Source organism: Merops nubicus, unplaced genomic scaffold (genome assembly GCF_000691845.1).
Source record: "Merops nubicus isolate BGI_N331 unplaced genomic scaffold, ASM69184v1 scaffold10352, whole genome shotgun sequence".
NCBI lineage: Eukaryota > Metazoa > Chordata > Aves > Coraciiformes > Meropidae > Merops > Merops nubicus.
The window spans coordinates 875-16,443 of NW_008592851.1; the positions used below are offsets into that span (position 1 = coordinate 875).

General features: G+C 37.1%; 1 protein-coding gene across 3 annotated transcripts; it reads left to right on the forward strand.

Annotated features, from left to right (window-relative positions):
* Nucleotides 1–922: 922 nt before the first annotated feature.
* Nucleotides 923–15,096, forward strand: LOC103768134 (ribose-phosphate pyrophosphokinase 2). Of its 3 annotated transcripts, none has more exons than XM_008935269.1 (7): nucleotides 923–1,103; nucleotides 3,721–3,741; nucleotides 7,288–7,386; nucleotides 8,442–8,566; nucleotides 10,563–10,736; nucleotides 13,886–14,045; nucleotides 14,816–15,096. In XM_008935269.1, exons 1-7 carry the CDS (start codon nucleotides 999–1,001, stop codon nucleotides 14,906–14,908), a joined length of 777 nt encoding a protein of 258 aa, XP_008933517.1. In that variant the 5' UTR covers nucleotides 923–998; the 3' UTR covers nucleotides 14,909–15,096. The 3 variants fall into 3 exon arrangements, with proteins under 3 accessions (XP_008933517.1, XP_008933518.1, XP_008933519.1); XM_008935270.1 differs by having other exon boundaries at nucleotides 1,069–1,107; XM_008935271.1 differs by lacking the exons at nucleotides 923–1,103; nucleotides 3,721–3,741; nucleotides 7,288–7,386 and adding an exon at nucleotides 8,807–8,963 and having other exon boundaries at nucleotides 8,528–8,566.
* The last annotated feature ends 473 nt before the right edge of the window (nucleotides 15,097–15,569 follow it).

Here is a 15,569-nt window from a genome sequence, read left to right on the forward strand (position 1 = left end):
GCAGTGGATTTCTTTTTCTTGGGTCTAGAATTGAAAAGGAATCCACATTCAACTGATTTGTTTTAAGTTTTCTGTTTATTTATAAGGTCTTATAAATAAACTTTTTCTGTTTATTTATAAGCTCTAAATTTTTGAATTTTCTGGTGTGAGCAGTGATTGGTGCCAGAATTTGCCTTGAAATCTGTGGAAAAATGAAATAACTCTTATATACTAATATAAGAAGCCCAAGTACATAAGCACAGTTAGAGCAGATGAAACAACTGACACAACGTAAGAGTTGTTGAGCCATCAGGAGCTGTTGATGAGCAGCCAGCCCTCTTAGCTTTTTCTCTAAGATTCTCTTTTTTAAAAAAACACTTTACTTGAAGATTATGGTGCAAATTTTAACCAGACTTCTCATTTTGAGATGTGGATTGTTACTTTCCTTTTCTAAAATGCAGTAGTTTCTCGAATTTAGTAAAACCCTAGCTATCATAGAAAAATAATTGCCCTTTTTAAGGAGGTGTTTTGATGCAGGTAGTATTTAATGCTCTAAAGTTGGCTCTGTTGTTTTGTATTTACCATCTAGGTTATTCTTTAAATGGTCGTCTTCTTGAGAGATGACAAGAACGTAGACTATACAGACTAAACCAAAAAAAGCAGTATCAAATTTAATAACAGTGTGAGCTGCATCAGTGCTGCAGCCATAATTACATGTTGGTTGGTGCTGACCTTACGAAGACCATATTTAGGCTGAATTTTAGACTGACTTATATTGAAATAGACTTGTATCAAAGAGACAGCTATCCAAATTGCTGTATAAAAAAAAAAAGTACTTTAATTGCGGATGAACCTATCAAATTTTGTTAAAACTGTTTTTTCTTTAGCAACGCTTTTCCAGTAATTCAACTATTTAAGTGGTCATCTCTTGCTCTTTCAGTGTAGAGATTGGTGAAAGTGTGAGAGGAGAAGATGTCTATATCATTCAGAGTGGATGTGGAGAAATAAATGACAACTTAATGGAACTGCTCATCATGATCAATGCTTGCAAGATTGCATCATCCTCCAGAGTGACTGCTGTAATTCCATGTTTTCCATATGCCAGGCAAGATAAGAAAGACAAGGTAGGTAAGAACTGTGTCATTTTGGAAGTTTTTTTCCAGCTTGTTCACTTGAAATTTTTGGAGGTTAAACATATTTTTATAAACATTTAAGAGATTTGAAAGTTTTGGATTTTTTTTTTATCCTTTTTTGGGGGATAAAATGTTAAATTATATCATTTACAGGTCAAAGAAGTAAGAAAATAAACTTTTTTTTTGCTTGTGTTTTGATAATTGACACTACTTCACTGTGAAAAAAATAGGTGTATCCTATGTGTGTGGTATCTTGCAGAGTACTCTGCTAGCAAACTTCACCTGATGGTACTGTTTTTCCTGCTTCTAGATTTATTTATTTTTAACCTCTCTACAGGAAGAGAGTACACCCTTTTAAATATTTTAATTGTTTGGAATTAAATCCTGAATTTGAACTGCTGTAGCCATTATTTAGCGGGGTTTTACCCTGTATGGTTAAACAGAGCCAAATGGAAGGAACTGATTAAGTCTGAAATGCATAACAGTAAATAACAAAAACATTGTTTAATGATAGAAGGCAGGTAAAATTTTAATTCACATCTATAATAATTATTTTTGTTAATGCAGGCAAAAAAAATTGTAGGGAACTCCATAAATACTCTTCATATCGTAGGGCCCTTTTCCTGAATTTGGTTGGCCATAACTGATGAATATACCAGTTCAGCCAAGTTGATAACACAGTAGTAAACTCTGTGGCAAGTGAGTTTAATTTTAAGAAATGCAAAACTAAACTTTCCTATTTCTACTAGACATACAAAAAACCTCTACAATGTTATGTGAATGTTACTTTGATGTAAACTCACTTGAAAAGAACTAATAAAGATAAATGTGAATTTGGCTTTTAAGATTGGGTTGCAAGGGTTGTCTTTTAGGGAAATTGTCGCTCTGTAATGCTTCCTATAAATGCACTGTCCCTTCCCTTTCACTTTTGTCATCAAGCAAACTATCCTGAAAGCCTTCTGTTGTTCTTTACATTCTTTTATATGGAATATAACAGGACTGGGAATAATGTAGGAGCTAACACTATTAGCAGATATTACAAAATATGTAATGCTCAGCCTGTGATACCTGAGAACAAAACTAAATATAGAAAAGTTATTTTTCCAGTGTACTCATTTTTTAAATGTAGACTCTCTAAAATTCTCTATTTCTTTAGCTGTCACTAATATTATCAAGACCTACTTGTTACGCTTCCAAAAACAGAATTCAGGAGTCAGATAGTAGCTCCCTATTCTTTGCCTACATCTTTTGGAATTTGATTTTTGTTTTGTACTGAATAATGCTCTCCCCTAGTCAGGAGGGCTGAAATATTTCCATCAAAAGAGCTGGAAAGGGACGTGCTAAACATTTTGTGGAAAGGGAAGGAAAGCATCTCGCTATATTTTGGTCTCCAAATTCGTATTGGAAGATTCTGTTGGACCACGTGTAAGTTTTTGGGGTAGGAAAAGGATGAGTTTGTCCCAAGTTTCCCATGCATGTAGGTTACGCCATGTCAAGGATACCCAAAATCCATGTGGCAGACTTCCAGAAGATGATTAAAACCCACAGTATGGTGGCCCAGCATGCCACCCAGGAGCATTTTGTCTTTTGGAAGTGCCACCTGAAGATGAATAGTGTAGGAAAGTAACTTTGATTAACAGATATTTTGAGCATTGTTCCAGACTGTTCTTGGGGTGCCACTGAGCTCTGCTGCAATTCTAGGCAAGCCATTTCTTTTTTTTTTTTTTTTAACCTCTATTTTGCAATTGAGAAAATGTTTGCAATCTTTGGAAATTAACCTTGGTAGTTGACCTCCATGTTGCAAAATAAGCTATAATATAGCTGTCAACATTGGGCAGCTTATTGACAGGGAGATCTTTCCTGCTACTTTTGGATTTCATCACATCACTTGGTCTTTGACCCATGTTGAGTGCACAAGCTTCGTATGCTGACTGAAGTGTCAGTAAAATGCCAGCCATTTTCTTCCTATGTTGATTTTCTTCTTTCTGGTGAAAGATATTGCTGTAGTTTGCTTGACTATGAACTGAAGCAGTATAATATTCACTAGCTGGATGCTGTTTTCTGGTTTGAATTTAAGTTGTTGACTTCAATCCATAAAGAACTAAATAGACTGAATCCTTGCTGCTTGAAATAACCTGTATTCTTCATGCCTTTGCTGCAATTACGATCACTGAGAATGATGAAAGTGCTCTTGATTATTTCAGGAAAGAGCTTTGCAGTAAAAAAATCATATTACAAACAAGGCCTCTGTAATCTGGAAATTTTAGCATTAGACCTGGACTAGCTTTAAATGAGAAACAAAAGTTTAAAAAGAAAAAAAGGCTTGCTGAGATTCATAGAAAAGTTGGTGAATTAATGTAGATGCAGTCAAGCACTGCCATCATCTAGTATATTTCTGATACAAGAGCTAGCTCATGAAATTAGCTCAAGTGTACCAATGCTTTGGCTGTAGTTGCATTTATGCATACTCTGTGCTGAACTTCCAAGCCACAGGCAGGACATGCTTATGTAGGATGCTGCAGAGATGCCTTTGAGAGAAGTTAGAAGTAGAGTGATAGGTGAGTTTGGTATTCTACAGCTCATGTAACTTTGTTTTTTTGATTTGTAGAAGGGGTCCGTGGAGCGTTGGGTAGGTATCTTTTTTTGTTTTTGTTTTTGTTTTTTTTTTTTAATCTAACACTATGTATTTCCATTAATATGGCCTTACAGGGTGAAACTTACTGGGTTCCATTATGTATAACTGCGAACATTTTCAGTTTCACTTCATGATTTCAGTTGTGTTTCACCTAGGCCATGACAGTAATCTTGTGGAATAATTTGCTGCTAGAAAACTCCTAGCTTCTAGTTAAAAATTTATCTGGACATTCAAGATAATGGCTGTCAAATTCTGAAGCTTCAAAGCATATCTCATATTTGAGGTGATAAATTTAGGTACTGTGTTAGTGAATATTCAGTATCTGGACACTTCACAACTGGCTTTCTTGGAAGTGAAAGTTCCAGTTATATAGCTTTGGGGTTTCTTGGATTTTTTAATTATTTTTTTTTTTTTTTTGTTCAATATGCATGTGATGCATTTTGAGCAAGGTAATTTAATAAGATGCTTAAAGGCAACAGAGCTTTAATCTTGATGGATGCCTCTTACTTTTAGCTGTATGTCCTTTGCATAGTTACTCTTTTGAGGTTGTTTGTATTAGCTTTGTGGATTCCCTTCTGCCCCTGGTAATTTTAAGAACTGTGAATAAATTTGTAATGCATCACGATGGAAGAAATAATTTATATAACTTGTAATACATAAGTGAGGATTTTGCTTATGAACTAAAAACTCAGTGATTTTATTTTTTTTTTTTTTACAATTGAGTTTCTATATATAATGTAATGCTGCCATTTCACACTAATGATTCTGAAACTAATCTCAAATTGTGTCAAAAAACGGAGCATTGAATACTGTGATTCTGTTTGTGTTTGTGCCTCTCTGATCAGAAGCAAACCTTAAAAAATCAAACAAGATAAAGAAAATCTTGAGTTCGCATCTACTTTTGTCATCCAAGCTTCTGAGTAATGAGGCCAGGCTACCTGAGGTTCCCATGAATATAGTTCCTTTGATTTTAAAATAATCTTCCATTTTGATCACGTTATAGCACAAAGCTTACTTTCTATGCAAGCAATCAAACCTTAAATCCTTTTGAACATGTCCTGCGTTTTCTTTTAATACACAATTTTGTGTAAAGGAAACTGTCAGATAGCTGCAAACTTCATTTGTCTTAATCTGCTGTTAGCCCATTCTTGAGAAACAGGTATTGGTGCCTGGCTATCTTTCCTTCTGAGACCCTCTGTCCACCAGTACATAGGCAATCTGTGGAGTGTGCATCTCTGCTAAAACAAGTTCCTTAGTGGTAAAACCTCCAAATTTTTCTTTCTGGGAAGGCAGCCTGGAAGGCCAGCAGCTGAAAGAAGTACCAACTGGTAACGTATACATTAGTATTTGATGCAGGAGAATATTTTGTTGGGTTTTTTTTTGTCATGGTGATGCTCATGATACCAACACAACAAGCTAAGACAAGCTACGTGGTACTCACACTGACCAGAAATGGAAATTTAAAAAAGCAACATTCAGTGTGTTTGATGGAGTAGAAATGGCAAATCACATTCTGGGAAGAATGTAGTTTGCCTTTGGCAGCTAGCTTGAACTAGTTGTTTGTTTCTACCAGAGCCTCATCTGACTGCTGTGGGTTCAGGCAAATCCCGTTGTGCAGCGCAAGAAAAGTGGTGGAAGTGTATAGCGAGGCAGTAAGGGATAGGACAAGAAGAGAAGACCCTCTGTTTTCAGCATCACCTGTTAGTCCAGGCTAGCTGTGACATGTGACCAGGTCTTTGCAAAGAGCTGGTAAGAGAACACTGTGGTAGGGTCAAAAGAGTATAAGATTAATCTTGTTTTATTGAAGGTTGCCAAAGATTCGAGAATATTTTGAAGCCCAGCTTAAATGTCAGTTTGTACTGCTGAGATACTGAAGTGATCAGGAATTTGAATAGCATGAACTACAAGTTTACTACTAATAATGGAAGTATCCAGAAAGCTTTAGATACCTTAGACCTTTAAGTACTGAACTTAAATGATGAGCAGTGTAGTCCTCAGTAACTGGAAAACATCCGTGCTGAAGCACTAATTATAGCAAACTCTTCTGGAAGCTACGTGTATCTCAATTGCAGAAGCTTAGGGTAGTGCTAGAAGATACCTTCTGTGTATCTTACACAGACCAAATGGCAGTGATGTTCTGTGAAACACAAAATACCAAAAGGAATTATTTTCAAAATGAAGAATTTCTGTAATAACGATGATAATAAACTTGATCCAGCCATAAGAAAGACTGTAACATCTGCATTTCTTCTCTGCAAACAGAAATGACGTGTTTCCACATAAAGGAGCAAAAGTTTTGAGGAAAACACTGGCTCCTTGATATGACACAGAAAAGCATCCAGGTTAAATTGGCAGTGGTTCAGCTTATTTTAGGTTTTGCACTTGAACATCAGTGGAAGCAGAGTAGAGATATTACATAATTCTGCCTATGGGGTGGAAAGAGGGTGGGTTCCTAGGAGGCTAAAGGAGACTGTTTGATAGAGAGATGTAGCAGGAAGAAATAGTATACCAGAAAAAAAAAAAAAAAAAACAAACAGCATGACAGTGAGGTGGAACCTCTGAATTGCAATTCTGCCTTCATGCTAATGTTATTGCTAGTTATTAACCTTATTTAAAGACTCGTAAAAAGAAAATAGGAAGCTTTGTTAGTATTTCCGTTACACAAAAAGTTGCTGAGGGCAACAGCTTCTTTCAGAGCTTAAAAAATATCTGAAAAATCCATGGAGTTACTCAAAAAAAGCAGTGAGGTATCCTCCAGTCATGATTTTCCATCTTCTCTTTTTTTTAATGTTGCTGTTTGTTCTGCATCCTTGTCACTTTTAAAAAGCTCTTGACATTAGTATTAACTGTGGTAATTAGATTTTTCTCTTCTTTTGTTCTTTCCACTTCTCTGTGGTTTGGGGTTTTTCATCCCTCCTGTCCCTTTTGGGAATTCTAGACTCCTAATGACATTCGATGATTAAGCCTGAATTAGCAAAAAAGAATAAAGACACAGGCAAGGGTAGAAGACCCCTGCCAGCGTGGATGTGTTAGAAGCTGTACTGTATTGTGAAGAAATACTTAATACTAACTTTGTTTTAAAGCAGTGTTTTCAAAAATTTGGTTCACCCTGCCTTCAGTCTTTGTTTTTGGCAGTGTTAGGGCAGGATGGTTGCTTGAGAGTTGGATGTTAATGCAGGGTAGTGGCATAGAGGAATAGCGGTTGTCTGCCTCTCTGTGGTAGGAAAGCTTGCTGAAAGTTTTAAATAGAAGAAGAATTGGAAAATTATATCCCAAATTTTATCTGCTTCTTAGTCAGTCTACTACAAAGCATTGTTAGATTGTGCAGGCTGGTTTAGATATTTCTAAATGTTTTGCTGAGTTTCAAAAAAATAGCAAGATTAGCTATTGACAGGCTAGTTTGGCTAAAGTTCCGGAGCTTTTGATATCTAGATTCCAAATATTCTAAAGGAAAAAAATCAATACAAATAGCTAATTATTTGACTCCTTGCATCTAGTCAAAATCTTTTTATATTTAAACATCTGTGCTTTATTCCTCAGAGTCGTGCTCCAATCTCTGCAAAACTTGTTGCCAACATGCTGTCAGTTGCAGGGGCTGACCACATCATCACCATGGACTTGCACGCTTCTCAGATCCAGGTAACTGTCAGTTCTTACTCACTGTGGCTAGGGGCTCTACTGAAATCATCTGAAAAGTTAATATTAATTCTCTGTTCTATCTCACTGTTTTGAATTACAGAAGTGTATTTCTTAGCATTCAAAGGAACTACCTGTTTCTAGTTAAATTCCCTCTTTGAAAGAGATCAGCCTTGATTTTACGGGGTGATCTTGCAGGCACTTCCAATACTTGTACATTGGTGTCTTGAGCAGAATTTGTCAAGCTTAGTGTAAGAGCTCCCAGAACATAAAATATATACTGGTTTGGAGCAGGTTCTCTGAATCTGGGAGTGATCAGAGACTGTAGTACTGCCCCAGACAGAGGGTTTTTTGTTACAGCCAAGGGGATAATATTCTCTTAGGAGAAGTGCAGATGGAGGCTGGAAGCCAGTAGCTGGCTTACTGCTAAATCCAGCAGATCACAAAATTTTTCTCAGACACAGAGCATCATTTGTCATTCTCATGGGTACATCTTTTCAAGATACCTTGTTTTCTTCTAGAAAATACCTTCTCTTCCAGTTCTGGGATTCTGGTTAATCAAAATATACTATTATGCTAGATGGCTGTCATTCAAATAAAAATCAGTTTGATTGTGGTCTGACACAGATTCTGTTTCTAACAAATACTCTCTTTCTTCTGCACAAGTAATACTAACTTGATTCTTCCCTGAATTAAAATACTAATGTTCCTATCAAGCAGCTGAAATTTATGGAAGTTGAGTATTACTCTCTGGATTTTTTTTTTGAGAGCTTTTCACAAACAAACTTTTTTTTTGGGTGTCTGAAGGTAGTCTTCAGATTTTTATATCATTTGAGAACAGCTGTTCTTTATTTCACTACTCTTGGGTGAGATTTTGAGACTTTAATATTTTTCTTTCTGATGCATTTGATAGTATTATCAGAGGGCAGAATTAAGCCAGTGTAAAATATTAATTCAAGTTCTGCCATACATGAAAGGCAAAGACTTGATTCTTTCCCTGTGTTTTCATTCCAGGTGAGACATAAAAATCATGAAACTCTTTTTCTCTTTCAAACTAGGGTTTCTTTGACATTCCAGTAGATAACCTGTATGCAGAACCTGCAGTGCTGCAGTGGATTAAAGAGAACATTTTGGAGTGGAGAAACTGTATCATAGTCTCACCTGATGCAGGTGGTGCAAAAAGGTACTATACAACCCTAAAACTATTAGTGTGCCATGTAGTTAGCGGTTAATGGACTAGTTTCCTTACTCTTTTTTCCCCTGTAGATTGTGCAAGATATAGGGTACATCACTGATGAATCCAACTGCATTGTAAAAACAGAACAACTAATTCTTCCACTGTCATTCATGCTTGAAAACGTCCAGGAGCTTTCTATACTCTAAAGAAAATCTTCTTCTCTCTCCCTGGATACGGCCTCATTAGCTGAATCCCTCTGCAGGAGGGAAGGGATTTTTCCTGCTGCTTGCTTCTTTAGTCCAGTTGCTGCACCTCTTCCTGCCTTCTTCACTCTGGAATTGCCTAAGTTTCCCTCCTCTGTCAAAGCATATGGCCTATCCCCACTGTACCTACTGGCATTTAGGTAAGAGCTTGCTTGGGTTGTGTTCCTTTTTTCTTTATGTTGTTGCATTCCCGCTGTATCTCATGTTTTATTGGGTAAAAGAAGTAAGAATCCTGTAAGGCCACAGCAGTTTAAAAGTTTGGAATGTTGTATGGGGAAAAATGTGAAAGACAGTCATAGTTTAGTTTTAATTGAAGTCCTTGGGTCTGTTGTGACTGTTCATGTTGTGATAATTAATAGGGAGATAAAACTGATTAAAGCTCCATATTTGTTTCTGTTTAGACTGAGGACTAGTCTCACTAGACAGAGTCTATCTTTAGTACCTTCCTGTTGTAATGCAACCAGGTAGTTGCTGGTAAAGTACGGAAAGATGTTGCTTTCAATAAATTCACAGCTTCTCATTCACCTCCAGTAACATAATGTAAAGAAAATGGTTTGACCTTTGCATTTAAAACACGTAGACCATCAAAATAATACTTGGGTTAATGTAAAGTGAATTGAATGTGACGACAGCTTGTATTAAAATTTAAATCTGTAAGCGTTAAAGAAATCTAAAAAAATAAATTGCACTCATTTAAAATATCTGAATTCTTTTTTTTTCCTTACTGTTTGCTTTGTCTTTTTTCCCAGCTTACTAAATTTTATGACTGAAATAAGGCATGAAAATTCTATTGTTATCTTAATGCCTCTGAAATAGGGAGACTTGCTATGAAATTAGACTATTGTTCACAAAAAATGCCAAAACACTCAGCTCTTCTCTTTATCACCCTGTTGTTGAAATACAGTAACTAACAACTTCATATTTAGGTGATAATGAAGCAAAACTATACTATTAACTGTACATGTTAATAACTTTGTTAACATTCTAAACGTAGCTGAAAAGGACAGGCTATAAGGTTGCACCAGCATAGACAAAGCATAGTGTTCTTTGTTCCTGTGTCTCTATATATACATCAGCTCTGGTATACATGTGTGTAGATGTACGTATATATACACACCTGCAAAAATCAGTCCAAAGTCTGTAAAAAATTGTTTGTTATTGGAAGTTTTTCTTGCCACCAGAGGTCACTCTGAATAGCTTTAAAAGATCTTTGTCAAGCAGCTGTATTGCTGAGGGAATTACTGATGAAGTAAGCTACTTGACTACTACTCAATTACTAGTAAAAGAATTATTACTCTATTAACCTGTTTGGGGTTTTTTGGTTTGGTTTCTTGTTCCTGCATTGGTATTTTCATTTAGAATGCTAAAGTTCACACTGCTGCAGACTTAGAGTTGAGGCTGCCTCTACTTTAAATTAGCCAGTGTGAGTAGGTGTTGCAGCAGCTTAATGAAAGCTTGTGAACAGCTGAAATGTTTAAAAAGCCAGAAAACAAAAGTCAGTTAAATAATAATTTAAAAAATCTGTTACTGGAGTATCACTTAAAGACTCCAGGTTGTATTTATGAGCAGTGAATTAAGATAATTTCTAACCTGTCTCATTACTTGCAAAACTTTGTGCTGCAATAATTAGAAAGACAGAAAACATAAAATCTGTGTTTTATAACATGTACACATGTATGGCTCTGTTCTTTCTTTTAAAATAATTTTATAATTCTGGTGTATTTCTTCCTGTAATGTAGGGTCACTTCAATTGCTGACAGACTGAATGTGGAATTTGCTCTCATTCATAAGGAAAGAAAGAAGGCAAATGAAGTGGACAGAATGGTCTTGGTTGGTGATGTGAAAGACAGAGTAGCAATTCTTGTCGATGATATGGCTGACACTTGTGGCACGATATGTCATGCAGCAGACAAGTAAGTGTTATTATGGACTGGCCCACTGTCTCGCTGTATTTAACATGCAGCTCAAGCTGTGTCTTTCTTTAGAATGTGCAACTGAGAAAACATTTACAGAAATGTATTGTATTTAGAAAGAAGACAGAAAAAATAGTCATATAACTTGGGCGGGCCATCTAGTGCATTTTTCAGTTCCAAGGCAGAAGTAATGAAAAATCATTCTCTTAAATCTTAGCACGGAGCCTTTCCACTCTCCTTAGGCAATCTTTCACAAAGCTTTACTGGATGACCACTGGGGACAGAATGCATTCCCCTCTTACAGTGTGTGTTTAATATTAATTTTCAGTGTAAAACTTCTTGTCCTTTTCATCTGGGGACGTTTTCCTGTCTTTTGTGTGGAAGTTAGTTGAAGAGTGTTTTCATTCCCCTCTCGACTAAGTAACTTCAGTTCATCTAGTCTTTTGTATGCTTTCTAAACTTGTGTTCTGTTCTTGCTGCCCTCTGGATTCTTTCCAGTTAGTCCACATCTTGAAGTGGAGCGTTTGAATATAGACCCACTATCTTAATGGAGAACCTAGCAGTGCTAAGTAAAAAAAGATTACTTTATGTTTTTCCAGCTGACTTTATCTTCACAAATTGGAGAAACTGACTGAAATTCATTAAGAACAAACGTAAGGTATTACAGCAGAGCAACAGCAGACTAAAGTGCTTCCGCCTCCACTCATATCCAAACGTGCTACCAGCTTTAGCTGGGAAGGTTAAGGGCTACAATCTAAACTTGGCTATAGTCTTGAGTCTTTAAATCTTCCATTCTAAGATCTCGTATAGTTTATATCAAATCCCAATCCCTTATGACTGTAAAAAGTGCATACTGGAAGTGGAAAAGAACTACTGAGGAGCAAGACACAAGAATGTTTTAAATTGGTGTTGCTGACTATTTACTGTAGCATTGCTCCTCTTGGATGTAATCCTTGCTAAAGCTAGTGTCTGTTGAGAGCATTTTGAATTTATATTCCTGTCCAATGTATTTGCAGACACTGTGAGTATTGAATAGTCTTGCATCCAAGAGAGATCCATGTTGTTCTTTCTTCCTGACTCTATTTGAATCATAGAGTCATTTAGGTTGGCAAAGAGCTTTAAGATCCTCAAGTGCAACCTTTAGGCCAGCACTGTCAAGTCCAGCAGTAAATCATCTCCCCAAACATCACATCTACGTGTCTTTTAAGTACCACTAGGGATGATTATTCCGCCACTTCTGTGGGCAGCCTGTTCCAGTGATTGACAGCCCTTCTGGTGAAGAAATTTTTCCTGATATCCAACCTAAACCTCCGCTGGTGCGTTTTGAGGCCATTTCCTTTTACCCTATCACTTTTTATTTGTGAGAACAGACTGCCCCCCCCAGTTTGATGCAACTTCCTATCAGTTGTAGAAAGCATTAAGGTCTTCCTGAGCCTCCTTTTCTCCAAACTAAACAACTCCAGTTCTCTCAGCAACTTCTTGTTCTCCAGGCCCTTTACCAGCTTCCTTGCCCTTCTTTGGAAAACTGTCAGCACTTCAACGTCTTTCTTGTAGTAAGAGGACCAAAACTGAATCCTGTGTCTGAGGTGCAGCCTCACCAGTACCAAGTGCAGGGAGACGATCACTTCCCTAGTCCTTCTGGCTACAAAATTTCTGGTACAAGCCAGGATGCTGTTTGCCTTCTTGGCCACCTGGGCACACTGCTGGCTCATGTTCAGTCAGCTGTTGACCAACATCCCCAGGTCCTTTTCCAGCAGGCAGCTTTCCAGCCACTCTTCCCTGAGCCTGTAGCACTGCAGGGCATCGTTATGAGCCGAGTGCAGGGCCTGGTACATGGCCTTGTTGAACCCCATCCCATTGACTTCTATCCATCAATCTAGGCTATCCAGATCCCCTCTTGTAAAGCCTTCCTACCCTCCTGCAGATCAACACTCCTGCCCAGATTGGTGTCATCTGCAAACGTAATAAGGCTGCACTTGGTCCCTTCATCCAGGTCAGTGATTAAGATATTCAACAGAAATGGCCCCAGAGCCCTGGGGAGCACCACTTGTGACCAGCTGACAACTGGATTTAAATCCATTCACCACCACTCTTTGGGCCCAGTCATCCTGCTAGTTTTTTACCCAGTGAAGAGTACACCTGTCTGAGCCATGAGCAGCCAGTTTCTCCAGGAGAATGCTGTTGGAAACAGCGTCAAAACAGCAGGGTGACGCTTAAGCGAGCTAGACGGGTGGTCTGAAGTAAAGGTCATTCCATGAGTTTACAGTCTTCAGCTGCATGCTTGCTGTTTGCATCTAGACAAAAAGGATGTCAGAAACTCAGAACGATTCACATGGCCTTGTGCTTCTTTTCACTATGATGGAACTTTGCAAAGAGATGTTGTGCTGCTGTTTGCTATACTCCTACTACTCTGCATCAGATCCCAAAGCCTGCTGCTGGGCTGTGCGATTTGCAGGCCAAAATCACAAATTGCCTAGCCAATGATTCTTGGTTTTATACTACTGTGCATGGAAGAAGTTTAGTTCCTTTCAAAAAGGAGGCCTTTATTTCTTTCCTCTTATGAAAGAAGCACTTTATCTACCTATAGTAGACTTCTATTGAACAAGTTCTAACACCATCAGAAATTTTCAATTTATAGCTTGTTTTTAATTTTCTCCCATGCTGCATCATTTCACTGCTTGGTTGGGTCAGCAGCATGTCTTCTCACAGCCTTGCAGTAAACTCAACGTTTCTTCTTCTTCAGAAACACTTTCCAAGCAGAATTGTTTGAATTGCAAATGAAAATAAAGGTGTGCAATAACAAGTTGTGAATATTGCCATCCAACCTACTTCATTTTTGCCTAATTAAGCTAGAAAACTTGTACTGACATTCAGTTCTATGTGCTGATACGGTCAAAAGTGCAGCATTTTAGATTAGTATCACTGCTACTGATAAGAACATTAATTGGCAATTAGTTGTTGGGGTTTTTTGTCAGACTGATTTGTATAACCTGAAAAATTTTTAAATTCTCTTAATTACTTTGTAGTTATTTGTATCTTCCAAGAGAAAGTTGTGTGTAAAATGCACTTTACAGAGATTTGTATCTGGCTTCATCTATAGCCATATATGTAAAAATGATCACAGCATAATTTTCCTTCATGTTCTACAGGTTAGTATCTGCTGGAGCTACTAAAGTTTATGCCATTCTTACTCATGGCATCTTCTCTGGTCCTGCTATTTCTCGGATTAATAATGCATCATTTGAGGCTGTAGTGGTCACTAATACAATCCCCCAAGAAGAGAAAATGAAACACTGCCCAAAAATTCAGGTACACTGGTGGTTTTATGTTACCTGTTTAAACTCTGGATTTGTATTTTTCTGTTCACTTATGTTAGAATTTGTGCTTTGAGGGGAAAATAATATTCTAAAATATATTGTTTGTGGAACATCTTGCTCAAACATGCCAATGAACTGATTTAAGGGATGCCACAGAAAATCTAGGTGACTTTTAAGAAAAAAATACAGTAATGAAAATTCTCATGGTAACAATAATAAAAGTTTCTTTTCAAAAACAAAACTGAAAATACAAAGTTGACTTATGTCAGTAGCTTTTACATGACATTTTTCTGGGACATCATCTGTCCCTTTTTGGAGTTTTTCCTTAATACAGAGGAAAGCATAAAAGATTGAGGGTTTTTTTTAAGACAACATTGAAATTTTTTAAAAGCCTAACATTTATTTGGTATTTATTGAAACAAGGCAAGCACTTAAAAGGTATACCTCCCTTAAACTGTGTTTGTGTCAAGTGGACACTGCCATCTGATGGCTAGAATAGTTTATTTTGACAGCATGCCCGGCGCCAGCAGTCTTCAACAGTATGCCTGTGCAGCAATCTTACGCTTTCTTACTGAATTTTTCAGTTTGTATTTTGTATGGATGCAATTCTTATATAAATGTTAAGTGCCTAATGCTTTAATGTTATTTTACCTCCTAGAAGAAGTAAGCGAGCACACCAGTAAATTGAGTTTGCTCATGTGTTCATAAACTGCATATAATTCTTGGCATCTCATAAAATTACCTTCTTGATTTTTCTTTCAGTTTATTGACATTTCCATGATCCTGGCTGAGGCGATTCGAAGAACACACAATGGTGAATCTGTGTCTTACCTCTTCAGTCACGTCCCCTTGTAACTGCAGGGGGTGACATTGCATCTGTGCAAAGGTCCCTTCAGCCAGTACTGTTTTTATCAATGCATCTCAACCACAAGAAATTAGTATCTTTGTACAATTCCAGAGCTTGTATGTTTAATTAATATATTTGTCTTGTAATTACTGTTTTTTTCTGTGTAAATGGGCAATAAATCTCCATCTTGCAGAAACTTTATGAATTCCCGTGAGAGTCTAGAAATCTTGTGTGTTGCATAAGTTCTCTTTTATGTGCCTGTCTTTCACTTCTTGCTAAACTGCTGCTTCAGATCCACTTTTCTACACAAAACTAGAAATAGTTCATAGAACTTGATGGGATGTATGCATGTCAGATCATTTTCTGTGTTAACCTAAATGCTGCGGGCTTGGGTAACTTCTATCGAGTTGTTTTGGTTTGTTCTGTTTAACAACTATGAACAGTAACTCTTTTGTAACCCCTAACAGAATGTAAACTTCCTGTTAATTTGGACAAACCGTTGGCACATCCGCAATAGCAACTGTTTCATACACTTTATGGGTTTTTTTCCCCAAAATACAGTGGCTGCTGTTTTCTCTTGTAACGCTGTTGTTAAGTCAGATTGTTTGCTTAACATCTATTCTATATAGTTACAATCTTCAGTTGTAAGAGTAATGTGTCAGTATTCCT